The sequence below is a fragment of the Panicum virgatum genome, chromosome 7K, assembly GCF_016808335.1.
Source record: "Panicum virgatum strain AP13 chromosome 7K, P.virgatum_v5, whole genome shotgun sequence".
NCBI lineage: Eukaryota > Viridiplantae > Streptophyta > Magnoliopsida > Poales > Poaceae > Panicum > Panicum virgatum.
In genome coordinates, this window is record NC_053142.1 from 40,096,238 (window position 1) to 40,119,445 (window position 23,208).

At 46.1% G+C, this 23,208-nt stretch overlaps 1 protein-coding gene, 1 long non-coding RNA gene and 1 pseudogene across 2 annotated transcripts; 2 read left to right on the plus strand and 1 right to left on the minus strand.

The window, feature by feature from the left end:
* Positions 1-635: 635 nt before the first annotated feature.
* Positions 636-9,385, minus strand: LOC120640249 (annotated as a pseudogene).
* On the plus strand, positions 5,367-6,765 carry LOC120642623. Its single transcript, XR_005662659.1, has 3 exons — positions 5,367-5,390; positions 5,532-5,586; positions 6,506-6,765. It is a non-coding gene; the product is annotated as an uncharacterized LOC120642623 (long non-coding RNA).
* Positions 9,386-19,178: 9,793 nt separating the features above from the next.
* LOC120642389 (probable metal-nicotianamine transporter YSL12) lies at positions 19,179-23,097 on the plus strand. The gene is made up of 6 exons (XM_039918896.1): positions 19,179-19,721; positions 20,781-20,944; positions 21,039-21,136; positions 21,235-21,369; positions 21,570-21,759; positions 21,856-23,097. The coding sequence occupies exons 1-6, from the start codon at positions 19,262-19,264 to the stop codon at positions 22,951-22,953; spliced, it is 2,145 nt and encodes a 714-aa protein (XP_039774830.1). The 5' UTR covers positions 19,179-19,261; the 3' UTR covers positions 22,954-23,097.
* Positions 23,098-23,208: the final 111 nt, after the last annotated feature.

Genomic DNA, 23,208 nt, shown 5'->3' on the forward strand with positions numbered 1-23,208 from the left:
ATTTATATTGATATGCTTTAATATTTTATTATAATAATTTTTATTCAGATTTTGGGTTTATTTTAAATTTTTATTATGTTATCATTGGATTATATATATAAATACTATATATATATATATATAAGTTAGGGAGTTATTTGATATTATTTTATAATGGCGGAGGTGGGTAATTTAGATACATATTTAGGGGGTTACTTTAGTTTATTTTCATAATGCCATAGGTGGGTAATTTATTAGAAAAAAATTACAGATTCAATGGCTATTATGATTAGAGTTGCCGAATTGATGGCTAGATGTTTTTTATTTTTGTGAGAATTTTTAGAATTTCTCTATTTTTTTAGACTGTCCACTTAGGATCCTAGGTGGCTTTACCTGGAGACTTTAAAAAGAACCTCCAATTAGTAATAGTAAGATTTTTAATTTTTAATTGCTTGTTGTTGTGCTCCTATTATTTTGTACTACAAAACTCATACTGAGGAACGCATGTACCATCTTCAGGATTGTTATGATCAATCTCAAATAAGAGGGCTTTACCTCTTCACCTACTGTAAAGGCCATACACACTAAGGAAAAGTAAGAACAGATCAGCAGGTGAGTTTCCTACTGACAGAGTGATGACACACATAAGAAACACATGACTTAATCATATTTTTTTAGAAAGGTCACCGGAAGAGGAGAATAATCATATTTAGTAAATCAACCTGTACATCACTTCTTTTATCTGAACACCTATCTTCTTGCTGCCCCGGATTTACTGAAGCAGAAGATGACTACCACTTATCTTGGCTTTATTAGTCATAACTGACACATTTCATTTCCACCAAACGTTCTACTACGGCGTTGTAAGGAAAGCATCCACCTTGTCATTCATCGCCCTCGACAGGAACTTCATGCAGATCGGAGGCTTCACCTTGGCGAGGGCCAGCACCGACTGAGGGAGGACCCATATCCTATCACCGCAGATCATGCCGGACGCAACCGCCGGCGCGAACGCGTCCGCCTTGGCTCTGTCCAGTCTCTGCCACACGAACAGTATCGCTGTCCCGATGAACATGTCCACCGCGAAGTAGGCATGTAGAACGGGATGGCCATCGCCATCGGGATCGGGATGAACCGTGACACCTTCTTGGGCACCAGGTCTCTGATCAGGTTGATGACGATCGCCGCAGGGAAGAACACGTAGCAGAGGGTGAGGCAGTGCTTCGGGAGCGAGGAGAAGCCGTCCACACCCAGTATCGCCATGCTCCGGAAGACGGCGGCGTTCGGCGCGGGGTACTCGCTGCCGTCGACGCCAATGTTGCCGAAGGCCTTGTAGAAGAGCCAGAACACGCAGGGAGCGATGACGCAGCCCATTGCCGTGCCTATGACCTGACTGATGAACATTGACCTTGGTGATGCCAGTGGCAGGTATCCTGTTTTGAAGTCCCCCATCAGGTCAGCAGCAGTGCCCACGATGTTCATCATCACGCCACAGGCAGCCAGGCCAGCAAGAACACCACCATGTGAGGCGCCTACTCATGCACCGAATGCGAAGATCGCCGTAGGTGGTAACTAGAGACCAGTCAGTGAGGCCAGCTCCATAGGCATTGCAGAAGGCAAGTACAGGAGCAAAAATGTAGGCTACCAGGATGTGGTACCACTTGAGCTGTGAGAATATCTGTGGGACAGTACCGATAGATATGGCAGCAATAACAACATAGCCTCCAAGTGCAACATACCAAGGAATTTGGTCTTTGAGGAAGAGTTCGTTTCTTCGCTCTTCGTCGTATGAGATAGGTGCGATGTCAGTAACTGTGCCATCATCAGAGATTGGAAGTGTACTAGCGTTACTTTTCTTGAGTTGAGATCTTAACGAGACCACTGTAAGAATGAATATCTTTAAGAAGTTGTATATACCATCCCCAAGAATCAAGGCAATGGCTATGAAGACCTGTAATACCGGCAGAATTTAGTAGCTGAAAGGAAAACTGAATCCCCAAGGAAAGAACACATAACATAGTCTTACCCGGTAACCTTGCATTCCGTGAAGACTAGTGTCCGCGAGATCAGCAGAGAACCAAATTCCCCTTTTCTTGGTTAGGAGGGGCCACATATTATTCCCCATGAGAGGATGGCTCCCAGGAGAATAGATATGTTGACAATATGTGAGCAAATCATTCCCACTCCAACATATGTAGGAGAGAAATCAAAGTAAAACCTTGAAAATAAAAAAATAAAATGTTTGATTATGAAGAACATAAAAAAGAATATGTACCATGGAACTGAAAGAAACATCAATTTTGGGATTGATGGAAAATACCCCTTACCGGTTTTTGTAAGCTTGCAGGCCTAGTGATGGAAACTTTTGGAATCCACATTCATCTGCATTAGCAGTATAGAACCACTGAAAGAAACCCCAAACAAAGCTAAGGACAAAGAATGTACCCAATTTCTTCACTTGCTTCCTGTAAACGACAAGAAACACCAATGAACTTCTCATCTTTTGGGTCCTACTAGAATATAAATGGAAACTACTGTATATCCACCTTGCAAGCTTGGCACCCTGGGGCGTATGGAAGCCATTTCTATCTATCCATTAAAGCACGAAGTTTTCTTTGCTACGGCCACCCACTAAATCTACCCCCACTGAGATGCTCCAACTGTTCACCCATCCAAATGTACCCAGAAAAAGTAACTCCATTGAAATGTACGGCGGAGATCTTCTCCTACCCGACTTCCACGCGATCGAGCGACTGATGTTGGCCCCGTTTGGGAGGGCTTCACCAGCGGCTTCACGAGCAGCTCCAGGTGAAGCCCTCCCAAACGTTTGTTTTGTAACCGGCTTCACGTGTGAAGCCGGTCCTGAAGCCATCGGCGGCTTACACAGGGTGAAGCTGTTTTGCCAAATATTTTCTAAAACGGCTCCAACTCCACCAGAGAAGCCGCTCCATCTGAGGAGCCAGAACAGGAGCTGTTTTTGGAAGAGCCGGAGCCCTGCCAAACACGCCCGTTATATGGATCCGCGGCTTCAACGCACCGCTTCACCCCGCCACCCGCGCGTCCGTCCCTGCCGGCCCCCTCCCCCACCCCCCCCACCGGCGCACCCCACCCCCCACACCCCGCCCCCACCCCCCGCGCTCCCCTCTCCCTCTGGCGTCTGCCCCCCCTCTCTCTCCCCCCGCCGCCTCGCCCTCCTCAGCTCCGGCCTCCGGCCGCCTCCTTCCCTCCTCCCCCTCCAGATCCGGCGAGGGAAAGGGGTGGGGGCCACCCTGTCCACGCTCGCGACGCCTCTCTCGAGCTCCTCCCGACCCTAACCCTAGGCGCCGCCTCCGCACTGGCGCCGTGCTTGTCGGCTAGATCCACGCCGGCGCGGCCTTCTCCGACCTCGGTACAGAGTCAGAGTGGATCTACTCCGACGCCGCCTCCTCCTTTGGTCCCCCGCCGCCTCCTCCGCCGCCGGCCGGCCACACCGCCGTAAGGGCCGGCCTCCGCCCGCCGGACACGCCGCCGTCGGGGGCGGCTCAAGGGGCTCCTGCGCCCGCCGGGAACGCCGGCGTCCGGCCGTGCCGGCGGGGCGCGCGTGCGTGCCCCGTGCCCGGCGCTGGTGGCCGAGGCTGCTGCGGGCGGGGCGCGAAGCCGGCGGCAGAGGCCGCCGTCGCTGGTGGGCGAGGCCGTGCGGGACCACCGTATGCTTCTCTTATATTTTCCATGTTCCATCATGCAAACATAAACTATTACAGTTGTATTCCATCATCTGTGGGCTCGCTTTCTTGCAATTGCCTTTGGTTTGTCTCTGCTATCACTGCAGATGGATGACTTCCTGGTGTGATGCTTTGAAGATTGTATGGTGACGGGTGAGTTCCTGTATCTTGGCTTTTGGATGATGGCTCTGCAATATTATAATATCTTAGCTTTTGCATAATGACTCTGTCAATATTAGAGTATCCTGGCTTTTGGATAATGGCTCCGTCAACTTTTGCAATAGCTCTGGTCATTAAAATTTGTGGATGCACTTGATCAGTTGTTCAGATGAATAAATTTTGTTAGGAAATTTACTGCACCTCTTCTCGAAAGTGTCAGATGAGTTCTTTATGGTCCCCATGCCACCAACCACATAGCTGGAGTTCTTAATAATTTTGTTTGAGTTAACTATATCTGGTGCTTGACGTATATAGTCCTGATCTTTGTGGGGGAAAAAGCATATGGATGTTGCTTTGTATTTGCATAACTCTAGCAATTTAGTTTCTACAACTAAAAATAGCAGCTGATGTTTGTATTCTCTTATTGGGTGGACTCAAGACTGTAATTCTCTTAGATGGCAGGCAAATTCTTGTGATATTATTGTTAAATGAACATAGCAGGTGATATCACCTCATCTCTTTCCCTTTCTTTTGATTTGATGTCAATCTGATTAGTGTAAGTTGTCATGCTTGTTTGTTTCTAAGCATGACTCAATCTTTAGTGGCCATATGCAGTGATGATTAAATCAGTGGACTGATGGTTTCATGGTTCAATCAAATGATGATAATATTTTTGTGAGACCCCTAAGACCTGTTCTTTGTCTTGTTATGTTAACAAGACATGGTGGATAACTGGATTTGCTCTGATGATCAAATATCTTGTGATGTACTAGGCATGGTCCTTTTTTTTCTCTTTACTGGACTTCCTACCATGCCGTGATGCTCCAAGTTTACGATCATATGATGACTCATAAAATTTCTGAAACATGATGTTCTACCTGTTCCTTGTCTCAATCTCAACTTTCATGTACCATCTTATGCCTATGATGAAAATGTACAACTGTACATCTAAGTTGTTGCCTTTTTGTTGTGCCATCTTCTTTTCCGTGTGATAGTTTTGTTCCAGATCCTTACCTTACAAGGTATATGAACTGATGATGAAGATGTTGTGAGGTACTGGGCGCCGATTATTCCAACTTTTTCACTCTCTTTGTGCCCTTAGGCTTCAACATCATGATCAAATGATGATAATATTTTTCTGAGACCCCTAAGACCTCTTCTTTGTCTTGTTATGTTAACAAGTCATGGTGGATATGCTCTGATGATCAAATATCTTGTGAGGTACTAGGCATGGTCCTTTTTTCCTCTTTACTGGACTTCCTACCATGCCGTGATGCTCCAAGTTTATGATCATATGATGACTCATAAAATTTCTGAAACATTATGTTCTACCTGTTCCTTGTCTCAATCACAACTTTCATGTACCATCTTATGCCTGCTTTTTTTATTGACAGGACCATGCGGATGCATGATATGTGCAGAGTTAGCGCATCTTCATATAGCACTTATAGTTTTTTAGTTTGAACAGTTCTATTCTACTTTATTCTTTCAGCTTCGATAGATCAGTCACCCTCCATCAGGAACAGGTGGATTGAGTCCAATCTTTTACTGGTAAGAAAATGAATTCCTGCATATATTTTTCTTGAATTTTGCAGATATATAGTGGTTCTTTCATTTTGCAGTGATCAAGACATGCTTAATTCTTGAAACTGGATAGCTGCATGTATTAACCAGCTAATCTTTGCTGTTTAGGTCCCAGGTGAACTTGATAAACATATGGTCCATTGTGAAGGGATCTTGTTTTGCGGTAAGATAACTTCTATATTGTGCTATTTTTTTAATGCTCTGTGAGCAAATGCTCTTTGAACAGAGATAAGCTTGCTGATTGGATAAGATTAGCTGATGGACTGATAGATGCTTGTTTCAGATATCTGATTGTGTTTGTAATGGCTTCTTCACCTAGCTGTTTGCCTGTTCCAGTGGCCATTACAAAGAATTATGCTGAGTGTCATTTTTGGTTTTTGGAGTTGACAGAAGCCATGGCTCAAAATTTCAAGCTCCTGTGGCAATGCAGGTTAGCATATTTCCCTCCTATTCTTCTGTGTTTGAATTTTCTTTTTGTTTCTTAAGTCCTATACACATGATCAAATAACATGCTCTGAGGATTGCAGAATTACTGAATGGCAGATTATAGAATGCATGTGAGTGCTTGGTCCCAGCCTTTGGGACGTGTGGAATTCAATGGGGTAGGCATAAGTGTCTTCCATTCTTGAGAAGCTCCATTCTAAAGGGTGAGCTGAAATTATCTATACTCAACCGAACATCCTTAATAGATATATTCTACTTCCTGTTGCTCGGTTCATCCTGAACGCCACCCGTGGCAAAACCATGGTCATTTCCTTTGAGAAATATTTATCTTGCTAGGCATCGATGATCTTCAGGCTTTTTGTAGCTTTATGTCTGCGTGTTTTTAAGGAAACAATGCCAATTAAAGTTTTAGACTTTAGAAACTTCCAGGAGTGCATTATAGGAATGAAAATTGAAAAATGAAAATAAATGAATGCTTGTATAAAAATTTTATGAGGTGCATTGTATTGGTAATCACTGAATCGCCATTTATTTGGTGCTCTCTTGCACAGCGGCACAGCTCAGTTGTCATGATAATGAAAGACCCTAATCTCATTGACAATATTTTTATTTGCTCTGATTGCTAATTTTGTCTACAGCTTGATATGAAACTTTACTGATGGCACTGTCAGGGCTGGAGGTACATTACTGTTGGTCAGCTCTCCATCGCAAGAAAAAACATGCAGAGGTTAGTTCCATATTGGTCAGCACTGACAATATTTTTTTTGTTTCTGCATATTTCTTCCATGCATGTGATGTTAGTTCTATTTAATTTATCAACAAATCCCATTGACATCTAAATTAAAACACATTCAATATGTGGAATTGTATAGATGGATTTTTAAGAGAAGAGATGCAACATATTTGCTCGAGCTCCTGGTCTTTTTTTTTTTGGAAGTTAGACTCCTGACCATCACAGCCCTGTATGCATTCTTTCTGAGTATAATTATATGATGCTGCACTTAAATATGTTTATTTTTTTTAATCCGTAACGTTAGCACGGGCCAACTTACTTAGTATGAGGTAGGCTGTTGCAGTGCCACTGGGATACGTCAGCTTGTAGTCAACGATCATAATCTGAATAAATCATAGTAATTTTGTTAAAATTGTGTTGATGGGATTGACTGGCAAAGAGAGTTGGTCGGTTGGACATAGAATTTGACCTTTCTCAGTGGCACAAGGCCGAATAGCCCGATGAAGCTGACAAGGAACAGGAAACCAATTATCCATCCAAGTTGCGGATTTTTTATATTTTAAGCGTCATTTGCCTCAGTTGACATGGCGGCAATTTTATCACTCATAGCTAATAGGTAGCTACCAAAGCCCCCTGGAAAGTCAGCAAGTTAAAACTAAGAATGCCAACCTATAACTACTTTCATTTGGCATTTTGCAATAAAATCTGCAAATAATTTATTGGTGGACAACTAGCACATGTTAAACATAACTAGCATGCACCATGCAGTCCCTTATTTGCGAAAATAATAAGGTTTTAAGGTTACATTTTTCCACTGAAGGGTCTGTAGAAGAAAACAGTTTTCACTATGCTACCAACTTTCCACTACTTACGAATAGTAAAGCAACATGTTTGACAGCAAAAGTTCTGTTAAGATTTTTAGATTTTTTCTGATCTTTCCGCAAGATGGTTTTGTGAAAAGCACAATCAGGGCCCTTCTCCATATCACAGCAGAAAATACATAGGAGGTTCACATGTTAGTAAAAAGTTAATGCAATAAACAAATACTGCACCATTAGAAACAGGTGGTGAATTAGGTGCTACTGAAAAACAAAAATGAATATAAAAATTGATCCATACACAGGTCTACAACTTTTTGAACCAAATGCATACCATGGTATATTGAGGTTCTATATTTGGTATCGCAGAAGTGTAAATGAGTTATTCAAAATCCTAACCGATAAGCCGTGTTGATATCTATCTAACTTTTTTTATTATAAAAGATAGGAAGTCTTTACAGCAAAACAGCTTGGTTGTTCTAAGATTGTGACAGCTAGAAGGGAGCTTGATGGTCTAGAATTTGCCGATCATTGTCATGAGCAATTGCTTACGGAGTCCAGCAAACTGTTTAGAATTATCAATTGCACGAGCAAATTAAATAAGCATTCGTATTATAATAATAATAGCTGCAAACCAGACGCTTCCTCTCATCCTCTTGAGTAATTAGTAAAGCAAGAAAATGCAATGCTCCTTTCAAATTGTCCTAATACGGACAGCTACCCAGGTATACTTCTGAATTGTATCACTTCCAAGCACATTCTTCCAACTTTGCGCTGTACTATGCTTCCACACTATTTTCTTTATTCAGACATTGACAGATTCTATGGGTCAAGGACCATTGTTTGTATCTATGGGTCATCAGATATGGTGCAAGGAAAGCAGCAGCCTTGACAAGAATCAGCCTTATTTGTATCTCTTATTTAATGCAGAAAATAACTACTATAATCTGCCTATTGCTGAGATTATTCTACGCTGAAAATCAGCTAGCTCTAAAGACTCTGCGTGTATAGCCACTGGCACGGACCTGGACACAAAGTACAAGATTATTTTCCAACAATTTCGTTGCAATTGCTTTGTTCGCTGGGCTGGAGTGTTGTGAGAGAAAAATACTGTTGGCTGGCTGGTGGCTGGAAGCTGATGCTGGAGCGGTGTGAGAGAAAAATACTGTTGGGCTGGAGACTGCTGGAGCTGCCGAACAGAGTGAATATAAGACACACAAAGTACAGTGCACGTGGACAATAATACGAAACCCCAAGCAAAGCAGCAAAAAATCAGTAGTATACTGACTTTGGTACCCTGCAATAATCTTAGCCAGAACAAAGTAACAAACACAGAGAAGGAAACCAGGCAAACTGACAGCTGTGAATTATCGAGGAAGGCTTCTATAAACGAAATCACAACCATAAATACTAGTAGAAGCACGCATGTAAATGGACTCTGACAGCTGTGAAATGGTAGTAGATGCCTAGATTGGAAATGGGTTGTTGGTTACCGCTGAAGGCGATGCCGTAGGAGGCGACGACGCAGGTCTGGATGACGGTGTTCTCCTGGCGCGTGAAGGGCTGCTTGAGCAGGCCGCAGCTCTCGATGGCCTTGGTCCAGAGCCGGACGAAGAAGAAGCCGAGGAGCCCCGCGGAGATGTTGAGCGAGGGGATGATCCCCGTGGTGAGGTTGAGCTTCATGACGATGACGCTGAACAGGACGGCCAGGAAGAAGCTGACCACGAAGGCGCGCACCGTCACTCGGTCAGCTGCTCCCGCCACGACGGCACGGGCTGGTCCGCGAACGCGCGCTCCACGGACGGCGCCGCCGCCACCTCGTCCTCCGACGCGGCCGGCGGCGGCGACGCCGCGCGGTCGTCGCTGGCGGGCTTGCCCCGCCGCCGGAGGTCGTTCGCCTCCACCATCTCGACGCCCCCGGCGCTGTTCGAGCCCGGGGGCCCGTCGTCGTGCGTCGCGGCGGCCATCTGGTCGGGGACCCGCGGCTGCAGGCCTGCGGCGGAGCTCGGGAGAGGCGGAGGTGCGCACGTGCTCGAACTGATCAGCTGCACGCCGCGGGCTGGGGAATTTATGGTGGGTTCTGCTGCCGTTGCGGCGTGCTTTTTTTTTTGAAAAAAAAAACTAGGGCTCCGGCCTGCTACTGGTTGGGGTTGGGGGCGAGGCGACGGCGGGGCCGAGGTGACGTGGCTGGAAGTTTGAGTGTTTGACTGGTGCGGCAGGGCGGTGTCTGACGTCGGAGCCAGACTGTGCATGGAGCTGGCAACGGGCATGGTGAACTGTCAGCCTGTCACCAGCATACAGAACTTGTACAGGCCCGGCCGGCGGTGAGCTGTCTCCGGCGAGCCGTTGCGCGGTGAACTTGAACAATTCAATTATTTTGGAGCTAGTCCAAAAGAATTTTATGAAAATATATTTTGTTTGGACTTCAGACAACATAAGAGCATCTCCAAAAATTTGATATCTCTACTTCGCATCTATTTGTTTTTGGTAAATGAAAAAAAATCTCTAATAATTTCGCATTCAACTTGACAAGTTTGAGAAGTTGGCAAATCTCACCCTCTCCCCGCACAAATATACGCGCTCGGAGAGGACTTGGCATCGGCGTCTCGGCGCGCGCGAAGCCTGTTGATCTCCTTCTCCCCCGCGCGAGAAGCCCGTCAATCTCCTTCTCCCGCGCGCGAAGAAGCCCGTCGGTCTCCTTCTCCTTACTCCGCCGCTGCCGCGTGCAAGACCAAGGGCCGCGGATTCCGCGATGAGCCATCCTCCTCACGCGGTCGCGCCCCCTAGCCGGCCGCGCCGATTTCGATTCCCTTGGCTCCGACGACGGCCCTGGACTCAGATGTAAGATTCTTTGGGCCTTGCCCCCTTTCTCTCTCCAGCTTCGATCCCCTCGTAGCGTAGCTTCTTGATGTGGTTCTGGCGGCAGTTCCTCCTTTCTTGCCGGATTCGACTCTGGCTATGTTCGCTGTGCTGTGACTTGTGTTTGGTGGATTTGTTGTGAGAGAAAAATATTGTTGGCTGGTTGTTGGCTGGTGCTGATTTGGTGTGAGAGAAAAATACTTTTGGCTGGATGCAGCGAATAGAGTGTCTGACTGCTGGTGTCCTACGATCTTGCTATGGTTGAAATAGATGCTGCGATCTTGCGAGGTTTGTAGGTTTTGATTTTCTTGGGCGATTCGCCGATTGTAAGCTTACATGTTTCCTGCTGGTTGTGCTAGTTTGCCTTGCTCAGTCGTCATTTTTAGGAGCAATTCTTTGTATAGAACAATTGAAGCATGGCAACAGCAAGGAGCTTTGATCTTGGCTATTAAATTGTGATCTGGGAGGAGGTGATGGCCGGCCGGAGTAGATGATGGCCACCAGCGTTGGAGTCCGCGGCAGCTGATTAGGCGACGACGATGGGACGACGGCGTGGTGCGTGGCTGTATCACACGACGGATGGAACGTGCGACGGATGTGAAGCGGCACGGTCGGTAGTTGATCCTGTATTTTTTGTGGGTCTGTTTTTTAATTTTACCAAGCCCAAATGACATATTTTTGGAGATAGTCTTCTTTTTTAACTTGATATATATTTTAGTAAGTTGTCAAATCACAAGATTTTCCAAATTAATTTTGACAAACTCTTGGAGATGCTCTAAAAAAAGACCGGGCGTTTAGGTTTTATAAGTTCAGCAGCGTTTTAGAGTTTTTTTTCAAACCTCTGTTTCTGTCTTATTCACTTTTGTTACTTGTCTATGATTAGTTGTAAAGTAAATAAAATATCCAAACGATCCGGTTGACCACAATGCAGGAAGATGCAATCTTTCGCCAATTTATTGTGAAGATACGCATGTATATGGGCGGATCCAACGGTGGATCTAATCCACGAACAATGGAGCCCCCATCTTCATTTGTGAGGAGGAAGGAGGAAGAAGGGGAAGAAGAAAGAAAGGGAGGGAGGGAAAGAAGAAAAAAAAGAAGAAGAAAATAAAATGAGCCTCTCCTTAATTTCATGGCTAGCTCCACTACTGCATGCATGGCGATGGAGGGCAAGGTGCCCGTAGTATCTAGGATTATTACTTTTGCATGACACTGAATAAATCATAGGATTTGCTACATGATATAATAGCACGGCACCATGTATCCCTAGCTAGTAGTGGGCAGATGTTGTTGTGCCCATTCTAGACGTTATTTTTTTCTTTCTAATATAATTGGCAGTTCTTCTGCCTAATTTGTTTTTAGTAGTGGCGCTGGCATCTAATCGTCTATTGGTAGGCCGTGATGAATGAAATATATATATCATCATAATGGAACTAAGACGCTCCATGGAATATTATGATTTGACAATGTAATGACCATTATTTTTTTGAAAGAATTATAATACCAATACTACAATGAGAGATATGTGGAAAACATATTTATTGGTACAACTTCAGATGAGCATATAATTTTACCATGGCCAAAATTTATAAGTTAGAATTTTAAAAACTAACAAATACACTCGATGTAGAAAAAACATTCCAGTAGAGAAAGTGAAAGTAGACGACTCTGGAGAAAAAGTTTAACATGATAGAATGATTTTTTGATATTCTTCTTTCTTTCTTCCCACCAACCACCATGGTCGGAATTTTTGTTTTTTTTTCAAAAATCGTTAGGAACATTATTGTTGGGGGCTTGGGGCAATAAATACGGAGTATTTTGCTTGAACGCGCGATGGAAATGAGAGGTTCCAGCACAGCATGGGAAACAAGAGCTATATGCTTGTAGCCTTTTTAGGTCAACGGGGGGGTAGCCCCCCTGATTCATTTTTATTATGGTCTCTAACTGCCCGCATGATAATCAAATGTTTACATTATTTTCCATTTTGCTTGCGGTTCTTATATATTGCTAAACTAAAAGCTGCACTCGTGTTTGTGGTTACGTCATATGATTGTAGTTGGAATGGAATGGAAGCCCCTTTTCTCGTGGGATGCATTAGGAACGAATTAGCAACCTACGCAACCAACATTTTTCAACCAAAAAACCACAATGCAAACCACTCATAGTAAATAAAACTTCAAAAATGTCTTAATTAGGCTAGATATTCTAAAAAGACCAATAATTGTCGACCATTCAGGAAAAAAGAGCATCCAATTCATCGCAAAAAAAGAGCACCCAGTACACAAGGTTGTTAGGTCGATCAGACCGTAGAATGGTTTGTAGGTTGTGATCCTACCATTTTTTTTTGCAAATTTATACTTATTTCTAAAGCATATAATATTTTCACCAAATTTTTAGTTTGGCCCTCTGGTGTCATTGACAGGTGGGTCTTAGTCTAACTCTCTATTTAAAACTCGATCACGTTGATCCCTATAAATTAACACACGGGCAACTACATATCCGTATTTAGTACTTATACCAACTTTAATTTGTTTGTGGCAAGGCACGGACGTATTTGGCTAGTATAGGGTGAAAAGGAGATCATATAAACCAAGATCTCATATATCAATTATTACATTACTAGTAATGTATCACAACACGATAAAGGGTTTTATGGGATCCCATGGAATAGTTGGTGGGATCCTATATAAACAAAGGTGGATCTACGATAAAACTAGGATACACAATATAGGGGATTGTTCCGATTAAAGCAACTCCAGCAATAATCCCTATTTTAAGATTCTTATTTTTTAAATAGAGATTCTTCCTATTTTTAGGAGCTCTATTTTTTACACATAACTCCAGCAAGAATCCCTACTTTTCGGTCTCTACTTATTTCTCTCTTCTATTTTTATATAGCAGCATCTTGAGATGTGAACACCAACGCTAGCACCTAGTAGAAGCTCTAGCACAAATCCACCCACAACTACTAGCTCTCGCAATTGAGAAAAGGAAAAGATTCATCATTTTGGATTAGACAAAGAGGGCCATGCTGGTGACGGACTGCTGCTCGTGCTCATCGGGGTGGGTATGCACGGAGAGGGCTCGAGCAGCTTTGTGCGGCAATGGAGGATGGCCATTGGTGCTCAATCTGCAGCCGTGCCTCGATCTGTGGCGCGGGCGGTGGAGGTGTAGGGATGCGTCGAGCAGCTCTAGCTCGTGTGGGAAAAGACGCCTGCGAGGGAGGCACATCGTGCAGCTCGCGGCGGCGGTGGCTTTGGCTTCGGTTTTGGAGATGAGGAGGTCGGGCGGCGGCTTGTTCTGCGCTCCGAGGCAGTCGATGGAGCGGCGGCGCTCGCGGGGGAGCGAGGGGAACGGGTGGCCGCGTTGAGGAAAAGAGGGCCTCCTCCTAGAGGCTGATTGGTTCGCTGCATCTCGGCCAACCAAATCCGCTGGATGTAGGTAAGTCTTGATTGGTTGTCTAGAGAGGGTACGGGTCTGGTTTCGTGTAACGAACATGGCACTATTTATGTCATTTCGAGTGATTTTGGTGATCGTATGACAACGTAATCAATGTGACTAATGATTTTGTTAAGTGAACCTTTCTAGATCCCAAGGATGATGTACAAAGGCCATACAAACAAATACACGAAGAAAGAACTCAAAGAAACGTTGAATTGGACGAGTTCTACTGAAACCAGTAGCACCGGAAGAACCGATGCCTATAGCATCGGTGCATCCGATGGTTGTCGGAAGATCCGACGGCCTGGCTTTAGTGCAAGACTGAGCGCCTCTGGAGATCAAGTGAAGAAAGAATGAAACACCGGTTGAACCGACGGTGTCAAAAGAAGCGTCGGTGCAATCAACGTACTATGTTCCAGAGACGATCGGATGCCACACCTTCAGCACCGGTTGAACCGGTGGAGTGTCAGAGCAAGACGTCGGTGCAATGACGTCAGCAAGGACAACGGCTACATGGAGATCAAGAGGCACCGGTTGAACCGACACTAAGTCATCGGTTAAACCGGTGGTTGCCAACTCAGCTGCAGAAGTGTCAGAGAAGCCAACGGCTAGTTCAGAACGCAGAGTGACCAGAAGAACCGATGCACTATGCACCGAATGTTCCGATGCCTACGCAGAAAGCTGCTAGCGGCTAGTTCGACTTGGAGGCCTATATATATGAGCTCCCCCGGCCATTTGAAGATTGCTGGAGTTGCTGAACATCCCACACACACCCAAAAACATCTCCAAGCCATCCAATAGCATAAAGATCAAATCCTTAGTCCTTAGCACAAGTTTTGTGAGTATTAGTGCAAGGTTAGCTCTTGAGTGAGTGATCAAATAAGGTTTAGATCCTTGTGATATGGTTCTAGAGTGAACCATCCTTGTATCTTGGTGTGCCGGTTATCTTTGAAGTTTTGGTGGCTCGCCGGCAAGTCAACGACCCTCCGGTTTGGTGTGGAGCAACGTCGACGACATTGTGCGGGGGACGGAGACCCCTCCTTCGTGGACAATCTCCCTTAGCGAAGATCGGGATCAAGGTGACTATGATTGTGTTCACGAAAAAGACTTGATTGCCGGGAAGCGATACTCTTCGTGAATGCTTCAACAACGTGGATGTAGGGGCGCCTTTGTGGCAATCCGAACCACGAGATAAATCCTCGTGTCGAGAGTTCGCTTCCTCTCATCCCTTTCTTTAAATTTCCGCATTTCTTATTGCAATTTGTATGCCTTTACTTTCTTAGTGTAGTATCTTGTTAGGATTGACTATAAGTTGTAAAACTCTTTTGGGATGAGGGTTATACACTAAGGTGAACCGTAGTTGCACATCTAGATAATTTATTTTAGTTTAAGTTTTGTGCAAACTAGTTGGAGTCATAGATTAAATTTTTTAATAATGCCTAATTTACCCCTCCCCTTCTTAGACGGAGTACCCGATCGCTTTCACTCCGCTGGTGCAAAAGCAGCGCTGCGGCCTGGCTCCCGAGATACGCCAGATTTGCTCGTTTCTCCCGAGCCAGGCTGATGCGGTGCGAGGTGAATACTCGGTAAACATGCAGACAGAGTAAAAAGCAGTTGGGTGCGCTAGCTACGCAGCTAACCAAACAAAATCACTAGTGAGCCTGGCTGCGAAAGAACGGAAACCAACAATGGGCATCTGCACCCAGGGTTAACCTAACCGGTGGGAACCGGTCCGGTTTGACCGGTTACCGGTCAAACCGGTCCGGTCCGGTTCCGGTTCCGGCCGGTACCCAACCGGCCAAAATTCAAATTTTAAATTTGAATTCAAAAAATGAAAAATTCCTAAAAAATTCCTAAAAATACTTCAAGGTGTGATGAATCTAATGATGTCAAATTTTCTCAAAAATTCATTCATTTAGTATAGTTTGTGGGAATTTAAAGTTAAATCAAAAAAGAAAAAGAAAAAAAATGGGCCGGCCCATGAAGGCCCACCGATCAAACTGGTCAAACCGGCCGGTAAACCGGTCAAACCGGTCGGTAAACCGGTAAAACCGGCCGGTAAACCGGTTGCACGTGAGCTTTTGAATTTCAAACCGGCCAAACCGACCGGTAAACCGGTAAAACCGGCCGGTAAACCGGTCAAACCGGCCGGTAAACCGGTCGGAACCGGTTGCACGGGAAAATTTGAATTTATTTGAATTTGGATTTGAATTCAACCGGTTTCCACCGGTAACCGGTCAAACCGGTCCGGTAAACCGGAACCGGAGCCCGGCGGTTACCGGAAACCGGTTGGGAAGTAAAACCCTGTCTGCACCTCGAACGCCTGGCCGGCGGGGCCCTAGCTCTCCAATGCGAGTCAGGCTTACTCGAGAAGACAACCAATCAGCCTCCTACTGACCCGCGGGAGCACTGGAGAAGGCGCTTGGTGGGGAAATTAAAGTGGTAGCCTCTCCAGAGTAGGGCGAGTACAGACTCTGCCAGAGTGGATTTTTTTTCGCTCTCAGCCTTTACTCTATAAATAGAGATTTAAGTATGGACTTTATTGAAAATGCCCTTAAGTTTTTTGGATCGTATCGTCAGATCCTCCAATCGGGATCAGAATTATGGGAAAATATTGTACTGTGGTAAATCTAGGTAGGTTAACTCTTAAGAGCTAGACTAATAGCTGCGCCCGCTTGCCGACAAGAACGAGCGTTGTGATAGTGGTAGGGTCCACTAGATTTAATGCCCAGCAATGAACTCGGCCAATAGCAGGTGGGCACAGTGCCTCTCTCAGCTGGCTGCCCGCTCTCTCCTCCACGTCAGATCCAGCCGGCATACAACTACTTATAATATTTTCTCTAAGAAATAATCTTACTTGAAAAAAAGAAAAAAGTCCAATTTTCACCCTCAAACTATCGCAAAAGTCTGATTTTCAACCTTTAACTATGAAACCGGACAACATAGGCCATCCAACTGTCAAAACCGCACAAATTTGGCTCTTGGGGTGGTTTTGCATTTTTTTTTAAAAAAAAATAAATAAATCTAATTAGATCTTAAAAAATTAAAACTAATTCACTTTAAATTAGAAAAATATGAAACTAATACCAAAATTTTTCTAAAAATGTAACCTATATATTATTGCTCCATTTGAATTTTAGTTATTAAAAAAGAACAGGCATAATTGTAAGCAAACAAATATTATGAATATAAAAAAATTAAATCTGAATAGCTCACGGACAATAGATAGGTTACATTTTTAGAAAACTTTTGATACCCATTTTATAATTTTTTGACTTAAAATGAATTACTTATAATTTTTTAGTATAAAATTAAATATTTTTAATTCTCACAAAATGGAAAACCACCTTCAAAACTAGGGCTGGAATCGAGCCGAGCCTCGACTTTTTTCGAGCTTTCTTCGAAATCAATATATTCGTATTTATTATAGTCTCCCGCGTTGTTTGATGTTCAACTTCAAATCGAGCATAACGAGCCGAGCCGAGCCTGCAAAAATTGACTTTTGTTCCAAATCAACTAATCTTTATTTAAAAAAAAAAGAACGAACGTAATCGGAGTAATTTTGAAACGAGCCACCGAGCCAGCTTAACGAGCTTTTTTCCAGCCCTATTCAAAACTACTCCAGGAGCGAAATTTGCCCAGTTTTGACAGTTGGATGGACTATGTTGTCCAGTTTCGTAGTTGAAGGTTGAAAATCGGATTTTTTTTTATGATAGTTGGAGGGTGTAAACCGGATTTTTCTAAAAAAAATCGAGAATCTTAATCTGCGAGTGCTGTACGTACACGCAAGAAAGATTCTAGTCTAGATGAGTCTAAGATAGAGTTATCATAACGAAAAGAAATTTAATTAAACCTAAAATATGACGTGTAGCAGCTGCTAGTAGTCAAAGTCTTCGCATTAGAATCCAAGGAATCTCGGCAAGGATAAGAGATGCATGGTACGCCTTACCTAAGCGATGTCATCGCCGGCGTGTCCACGCACTTAATTTCAATAAGACGTCGCGAGCAGCAGCGGCGTAGCCGGCATGGCCAGATTGGAGATTTCCAATTATCGCGCTGCTGCTTTCACACGCCAGCCGGCCGGGTTGCCGTCGTGCGTGTGCACGCGAGCCTTCACACGGGGGGCGCAGGAGCAGGACAAGAACTCGAGAGAGGAACCCAGCGAAGGAAGCTAGCGGTGGTTTTCAGAGCTGTTGCGTGGATTAGTGGCGTTCCGTTCAGTATTAATTTAAGCCATTTTATTGTCGTATCTCGAGTCAACGCCGGCGTGTGATGCCCCCCCCCCCCCCATGCTCGTGATTTTGATCAACGAAGACGGCCTGATTATTGCTTGAACTCTTGTACTACGACCTTGGAACTTCGTTCTTGCGAGGTATGGACGCCGACTAGCCGTGCCGCTGCATGCCGAGGTTATTCAACTCTGACCGCGGATACTGATGCGATGGAATCCAAGCTCAGCTTGACTTTGAATGAAACTGCAGGGAGTGAACAGAGAAAAACAGTGCTAGCTAGGGAATAACGATCCAGGTTTTCTGCTGACGCGGAGGGATGATCCTGTGGTACGATCAGCAAATCCAGATCACGCTGCCTGCTGCAGGCGAGTGTGCTGATTCACGCAAACTAGTAGTACAACTTCAGTGCTAGCTGCTTGTCGACTGGGAATAATTGTTCTTCATGTCTGCTTCATATTGCTGAATGCTGAGGCAGCAATGCCACCACAGTGATTGAGCTGCCTTGTTATGCTACAGGTTTAGGTTAGGAGAAGGGAGCTCTCGTCTTAGTGAGAACTGAGATTGAGAACTCTGCCAGCACCAGTCGCCCAGTTGGACGATCAAACATAATGGCCGTCAACAGAAAACGACATCCAAATTCATCCGACTAAACGAAAATAAAACCACTTCTAGAATGGAATAATAATCGTGAACGGCCGCTAGACCGACTGACTAGCCGGCTCAATAGCGCCCCCTGCCTGCCGGTTGGGGTTGGATCCCCTCCGGAGCGGATTTTTCGGTGGGTAGTGCAGGAGTAAAAAAAATATCCCTCGTGCTTGCCGCAAGGTATGGTTCTTGTGAGCATGGTCAGAGTTCGAAGAATTTTTCCGCGACAGGAGAAGCTGTGGTCGCTTCGTCTTAATAAAATATGGTGGGGCCATTTCACCCTGGCCGCATTTTTTTAGAATGGAATAATAATCAAGGTTGAGAGAAAAAACAATGCAAGGCCGGGGAGTAACCTCTAATCCGAGCAGTCAGCAAGTCAACTGTCAACGGACGCCCAGCCAGCCTGTCTCCCACTCCAACGCCAGAATGCCATCCCCATCCTCGCCGTCCGATTCGAAAGCAAGGGCAGCGAGGTAGTCCCGCTGTGTGGGCCCTCCCCCGCACGCACGCGAGCGATGTTTTTTTTAAAAAATAAACCATCCCAACGTTCCAGCCACGATAAATACTCACGCCACCACCTCGAAGCCCACGCTCCAGTCAGTTCACAAAGAGACACAGCCTAGAACTCAGAACAGTGCGCGCGGCCAATCCGAGATTCCGACCGAGATGGCGACGCAGGCCACCGCAGTCGGCGGCGAGGAGGCGGTGGAGGACGCGAGCACGCTGCGCCACCGGCACAGCGCGGCCAAGAGCGGCGGCGGGGAGGAGGGGCGGGCCAACGGCGCCGGGGCCGCCCAGCAGGGGGAGGACGAGCCGGCGGCGCTGTCGGTGGAGCGGGCGTTCGCGGACCGGGCGGTGCCGTCGTGGCGGGAGCAGCTGACGGTGCGCGCCTTCGTGGTGAGCTTCTTCCTCGCCGTCATGTTCAGCATCATCGTCATGAAGCTCAACCTCACGACGGGGATCATCCCGTCGCTCAACGTCTCCGCGGGGCTCCTCGGCTTCTTCTTCGTCCGCCTCTGGACCGCCGCCATCGAGCGGGTGGGGCTCCTCAGGCAGCCCTTCACGCGCCAGGAGAACACCGTCATCCAGACCTGCGTCGTTGCCGCCTACGACATCGCCTTCAGCGGTATGCATGCCTAGCTTAGCTCTTCTCTGCAACCTTCTGTCTTGCTGCTGCTGCTGCAGAACAGCCCGTGCGGTTTCACTGCTCGAACTGTAGGAGCACCGCACGTTTGGTACACGTATTTGCGATTCTTTATGATCACTTTTTACATGGGTTTTGCAGCAGATTCTTCTTTTATCCTCAAAAGCCCCTTCCCAAACTGCAGAAGCTTCTTCTGAAACATACGGCTTTCTAGGCGTATATGACGATTCTTTGGTTAATACTACAACAGTATAACTGTATAAGGATGAAGTCACGAACACTACTACTAACAATTTAACTAGTGTATTGAAGTCAACTTGGAAAGGAAAATTCTCGCAATCAGTCATTAAGGAAACGTTTATGGAGTAGTACCTTGATTCTAATGTAACAACTAGCTGTCAAGATGGTACACGAAAGTTGCAACGCGTCTGAATTCAGACGACCTCGGAGCTGAAATCGATGATCTAGAAATCGGAAGGGCTAGATCCTGTATAACTTTGAATTATTCAGTACTTGCTTGCCATGATGAGATGTGGGCATGTGGCCCAGGGAATGTGACACGTCAACTTGATAGAGGCGTCTGCGCCTATTACTAACTCGATCCTAATTGCAATCGGTTGTTGGGGGTTGCTTTCTGCTTATCATGATTCGGAACAGTATATTGTTCAGTTGCATAATTAATTTCCTGTGGACAACTGCATAATGAATTTCAAGTAACAAGTACACTATTGCTTGTCACAAGGGGATAGTGATGCCTCGATTTTTCTTCTTCTTTTATTTTAGTAGTACATTTTTTAAAAAAAAAGTAGGCAGGACTACTGTTGTTATCACGTATCCCCATCTTTGTTTGAAAAGAAGCGCCTTGTTCGGCTGGCAGCTCCAGCCAGCCAGCAACAGTGTTTTTCCTCTCACACCAGATCAGCTCAGCCACCTGCCAGCCAGCCAGCCAGCAGTACTTTTTCCTCACAATAAACCAGCCACCAGCCAGCCGAACGAGGCGAAGATGTGCTAAATTGTGCACTAAGCCGTTCTGACTGATAGGTGGGTTTGGCACTTACTTGTTTGGGATGAGCGAAACCATCGCCAACCAGGCGACAGAGGCTAACGATCCTCAGAATGTCAAGAATCCTCACATCGGATGGATGATAGGGTTTCTCTTCCTTGCCAGTTTTATCGGCCTATTTGCTCTTGTGCCATTAAGAAAGGTAAATCTTCGACTTGTTTCTGCACTTAATACTCTGGCAGCACCACTAATAGTGTGCACCAACTAATAATCAGCAACTGTTATCATTGGTACAGATTATGATTATCGACTACAAGCTCACCTATCCAAGTGGCACGGCTACTGCTTATCTCATCAATGGTTTCCACACGCCAGAGGGTGCCAAGCTTGCAAAGTAATTGTCTGATTTTTGTTTTCTTCACAATTCTAGTTATTGTGTGTGGCACTAGGTGTAAAGCAATGTTATTGATTGCACTAAATTATATGTTTCAGGAAACAAGTAAAGACACTGGGAAAATTCTTCTTGTTTAGCTTCCTTTGGGGATTTTTCCAGTGGTTCTACACCGGTGGAGATAACTGTGGATTTCAAAGCTTCCCTTCATTGGGCCTCCAAGCTTATAAGAACAAGTCAGAGCTTTACATTGTCTTGATAATAGGATTATACATCTGAAAACAGTTTTTACTAGTTTATGACACTAAAAATCTAAAATTGCTTGGAGAATTACATGCCTTATATCTGAAAATAGCTTATTGTAAAATCATTTGTTTGGTTAGGAGAATGAAACGGCTTACATTACTGAACCTGAACTTCGCATTTCACCTTTCAGGTTTTACTTCGATTTCTCTCCTACCTATGTTGGAGTGGGGATGATTTGCCCACACATTGTGAACGTGTCTGTTCTACTGGGAGGCATCCTTTCCTGGGGAATAATGTGGCCTCTAATACGCAACAAGAAGGGGAGCTGGTATTCTGCCTCTCTATCAGAAACCAGTCTCCATGGGTTGCAGGGTTACAGGGTAAATACCGGCATGATCATCCCTCTTTTGTTTTACTGCTGATTAATGTTGCTACCTGCAACCCAGCAGCTAATCTGGAGTTTCTGATTACTGCAGGTTTTTATATCCATCGCTATAATTCTTGGGGACGGCCTGTACAACTTCGCGAAGGTGCTTGTTCGCACCACTGCAGGCTTTATATCCATGATGAAGAAAAACAGCACCCTTCCAGTTTCAAACGACAGCAGCCCCATTACCGAATCTGTTTCACTCGACGACGAACGCCGCACCGAGATGTTCCTGAAAGATCAGATCCCCAGATCAGTTGCCTATGGAGGGTACGTCGCGGTCGCCGCCATCTCCATCGGCACCCTTCCTCAGGTGTTCCCGCAGCTCAAGTGGTACTACATCCTGGTGGCGTACATCTTCGCCCCCGTGCTGGCCTTCTGCAATGCCTACGGGATGGGCCTCACGGACTGGTCCCTGGCGTCCACCTACGGCAAGCTCGCCATCTTCATCTTCGGCGCGTGGGCGGGCGCCTCCAACGGCGGCGTCCTCGTGGGACTCGCCGCCTGCGGCGTGATGATGAGCATCGTGTCGACGGCCGCCGACCTGATGCAGGACTTCAAGACCGGGTACCTGACGCTGGCGTCGCCGCGGTCCATGTTCATCAGCCAGGTGATCGGCACGGCGATGGGCTGCGTCATCGCGCCCTGCGTCTTCTGGCTCTTCTACAAGGCCTTCTCCGACATCGGCCTGAGCGGCAGTGAGTACCCGGCGCCCTACGCCATCGTGTACCGGAACATGGCCATCCTCGGCGTGGACGGCTTCTCCTCGCTCCCCAAGCACTGCCTCACGCTCTGCTACGTCTTCTTCGCTGCGGCGATCGCCGTGAACGTGGCCCGGGACCTGGCGCCCAAGAGGGTGGCCAGGTTCATCCCGCTCCCGATGGCGATGGCGATCCCGTTCTACCTCGGGCCCTACTTCGCCATCGACATGTTCATCGGCACCGTGATCCTGTTCGCGTGGGAGGTGATGAACGAGGCCGAGGCCCGCGCGTTCGCGCCGGCGGTCGCGTCGGGGCTGATCTGCGGCGACGGCATCTGGACGCTGCCGCAGTCGGTCCTCGCGCTCGCCAAGGTGAAGCCGCCCATCTGCATGAAGTTCCTGTCCAGGTCGGTGAACGCCCAGGTCGATGCCTTCCTGGGGAATTAGCTGCGGCCGCGGTGCGATCAGGAAGATTTCGAGCGCGATTTGTGTTGATGATGCTGTAACCAATGCTGTGCCACGTCGTCATCTTTTACTGTCTGCTTTGCTATGCTGTACTGATCGAAGTAAAGCATAACCACTTCGTAACCACTTGGATCTCGTCACCTCGCCTCTATCTGCAAGGGCAAAACCAGAGAGTTTTGACCCGAATCTGCCTTCCCACGCGAGAGAACATCTGGGCCGTGCAGTTCCGAATCGGAG